The sequence below is a fragment of the Saccostrea cucullata genome, unplaced genomic scaffold, assembly GCF_032062105.1.
Source record: "Saccostrea cucullata isolate Sc308-1 unplaced genomic scaffold, CSIRO_AGI_Scuc_v1 ctg2006, whole genome shotgun sequence".
Taxonomy (NCBI): Eukaryota; Metazoa; Mollusca; class Bivalvia; order Ostreida; family Ostreidae; genus Saccostrea; species Saccostrea cuccullata.
The window spans coordinates 75,818-78,327 of record NW_026937968.1 but is presented as its reverse complement, the minus strand read 5'-3'; the positions used below and the strand labels follow the sequence as shown (position 1 = coordinate 78,327).

The window sequence follows — 2,510 nt, the reverse complement described above, 5'->3', positions numbered from 1 at the left end:
ACACGTACCTCAATACACCTCATTAAAGTTTTACAACTTTTAAGAGCTAATCCCATAAACACTAGACACAAATTATTATATACAATGAGTTTAAGGATTAGGGGAATAATGAATATGGTCATTATTATAATAATTTTTTTTTTTTTAAATTTTTATTTTAATTTATTAAAATCCGGGTAAACTGCATCATAAAAACATTTCGGCATAAAAGCAGTTTTCAGCATAAAAATCGGTTCTCGGCATAAAGCAATATCATAAAAAACCGTTTACATTATCCATTCCCCATACCGATCTGGGAATTTTTTCATTCTGGTCGACCGTCTCGGCAAAATCGGTAAAGGCGACTGTGATTGGTCTGAAATAAACTGACTATGTGGACCGCTCACAGAAGCTCTGGTACTACTGCTGTCTGACTCACTGGTGTAACCTGACTGTCTGGGAGAACTCACACTCTGAAAGGAAGGACTTGAATTCTGAAATGAAGAAATATTTTGATTAGTACCATCTGATACACTAGAAACTTTAGATCTTGATACACTGTGTTGATCTGATGATTCTTTGCTGAACTCATCTCTATTTCTGGGTATCCTTGATTTCACTTCAATTGTTACTTCATCATCCGAACTCTCAGAATCGGACTCCGGAAGTTCATCAGAATTCTTAGGCTTCTTGTTCCTCCTTGTCACAGGTGTCCTATAAACAACAGGTTCATCAATGTCACATGCTGGTATCTGGTTAAATGGTAGCAGCATATTTCTGTGCAGTGTCTTTGTGGCTCGTCCTGATGTACTCTTCACTCTGAAAACAGGGATCTCGGGATTGGGAATTTCTGTGATAACATAAACTTCTGAATCCCATCTGTCTGCTAGTTTATTCTTTCCCTTTAATCCTACTTTCCGCACAAGGACTCTGTCTCCAATCTCCAGCTTACAGAACCTCACTCTCTGGTCATACTTATTCTTGTTCTTGTCAGATATTCTCCTAGCTTCTTGAGAGGCATGTCTATATGCTGACACCATCCTGTCCTTAAGTTTCTCAACATAACCATGGTGATCTCCTTTCTCGTGTTCCAAGTCCATACCAAAGAATACATCTATGGGAAGCTTAGGATGCCAACCGAACATCAGGTAGTGTGGAGTGTATCCCGTTGCATCATTTCTGGTCACATTGTAGGCTTGAACAAGTGGAGCAACATGGGATTTCCAGTCTGACTTCTGCTTCTCGTTGAGTGTTGAGAGCATTTTGATGAGTGTTTGGTTGAATCGCTCAGCTGAGCCATTTCCCATCGGGTGGTACGGCGTAGTCCTTGTTTTCTTTATTCCTAGGAGTTTGCAGAGTTCTTGGATTACTTTTGACTCAAAGTTACGTCCTTGGTCACTGTGTAATTTCTCAGGAAAGCTGTAATGTAGAAAGAAGTTATCAAATAAAGTTTTAGCTGTAGTATGAGCAGTTTGATTTTTACATGGAATGGCTTGAGCGAATCTGGTAAAGTGATCCGTTATGACTAAAATACTCTCGAAGCCTCCTTTGGATTGTTCTAAACTCAGAAAATCTATGCAAACTAACTCCATGGGTCTTGTTGTCACAATCGGTATAAGTTCTGCTGCAGGTCTCACAGGTGTTTTACTATATCCGTACTGATTATTACTGATCAAAAAACATAATATATTTCTTAAAAAATCACACCAGAAATAGCAAGAACAAGAAACAAATCTCAGACAATCCCTTACCAGAGGGTGCATGTATAGGGCCTATAGTGGAACGATAATTCTGGAAAGAAAGAGCACTTAGTACTGAAGATAATATTTTATTTACTAACATATCGTACATTATTTGTATAGACGAAAGGGGCTGTAGAAATCCGTAATTTTGAAAATATTAAAATAATAAAATAAGTCTTTCGAAATTTACAATTGACAAACAAAATGGGGCTGGGGGGGGGGGGGGGGGGGGGGTTGCACATAGATGCTTATTAATACCCCTGTTCTTAAATCAATTCTACCTTCTCCTGAATTCACGAATTAACGTGAAGGAGACATGTGTGTATATCTAAAATTTTCAGGATGCTTCAGGTAGGCCTTAAGTTCTTCAAATAAAATTTAAATGATAATGTTTACATTCATTTCTGTCTTAAAAGACAAAAAGTTTATTCTTCGTGAAAACAACAATAAAATAGTCTATATTATTGATATTTATTACCACAAAATACCATTTAATTTTCTTCCCCTTTCATGTTAATTTGCATGGCATATAACTTATTAAATCTACTATCACAGTCATCATTACTTCATAACTTGTTCGACTCCCAATCAAAAATTTTACTCTTTATTTTGTTACTTGTGTTTTTTATCCCTTATGGGCCAAAGATTGGATTACTTACATACATGTATTCTAAATTACTCTTGAAAACACCTTATCTGACATGTAAAAACGCGTTTTTATTTTAGCCGAGTCCTAAATCAATAAAATTAAATGTACATTTTTACATGTAATAACTTCGCCTCAAAATT

At 36.3% G+C, this 2,510-nt stretch overlaps 1 protein-coding gene across 1 annotated transcript; it reads right to left on the bottom strand.

The window, feature by feature from the left end:
• Positions 1 to 266: 266 nt before the first annotated feature.
• LOC134249200 (uncharacterized) lies at positions 267 to 1,571 on the bottom strand. Its single transcript, XM_062731576.1, has one exon. The coding sequence runs from the start codon at positions 1,569 to 1,571 to the stop codon at positions 267 to 269; it is 1,305 nt and encodes a 434-aa protein (XP_062587560.1).
• Positions 1,572 to 2,510: the final 939 nt, after the last annotated feature.

What these genes read in the sequence shown, in the direction of transcription:
- LOC134249200 (XM_062731576.1), bottom strand. Translation starts at nt 1,571, where the DNA reads ATGGAGTTAGTTTGCATAGATTTTCTGAGTTTAGAACAATCCAAAGGA.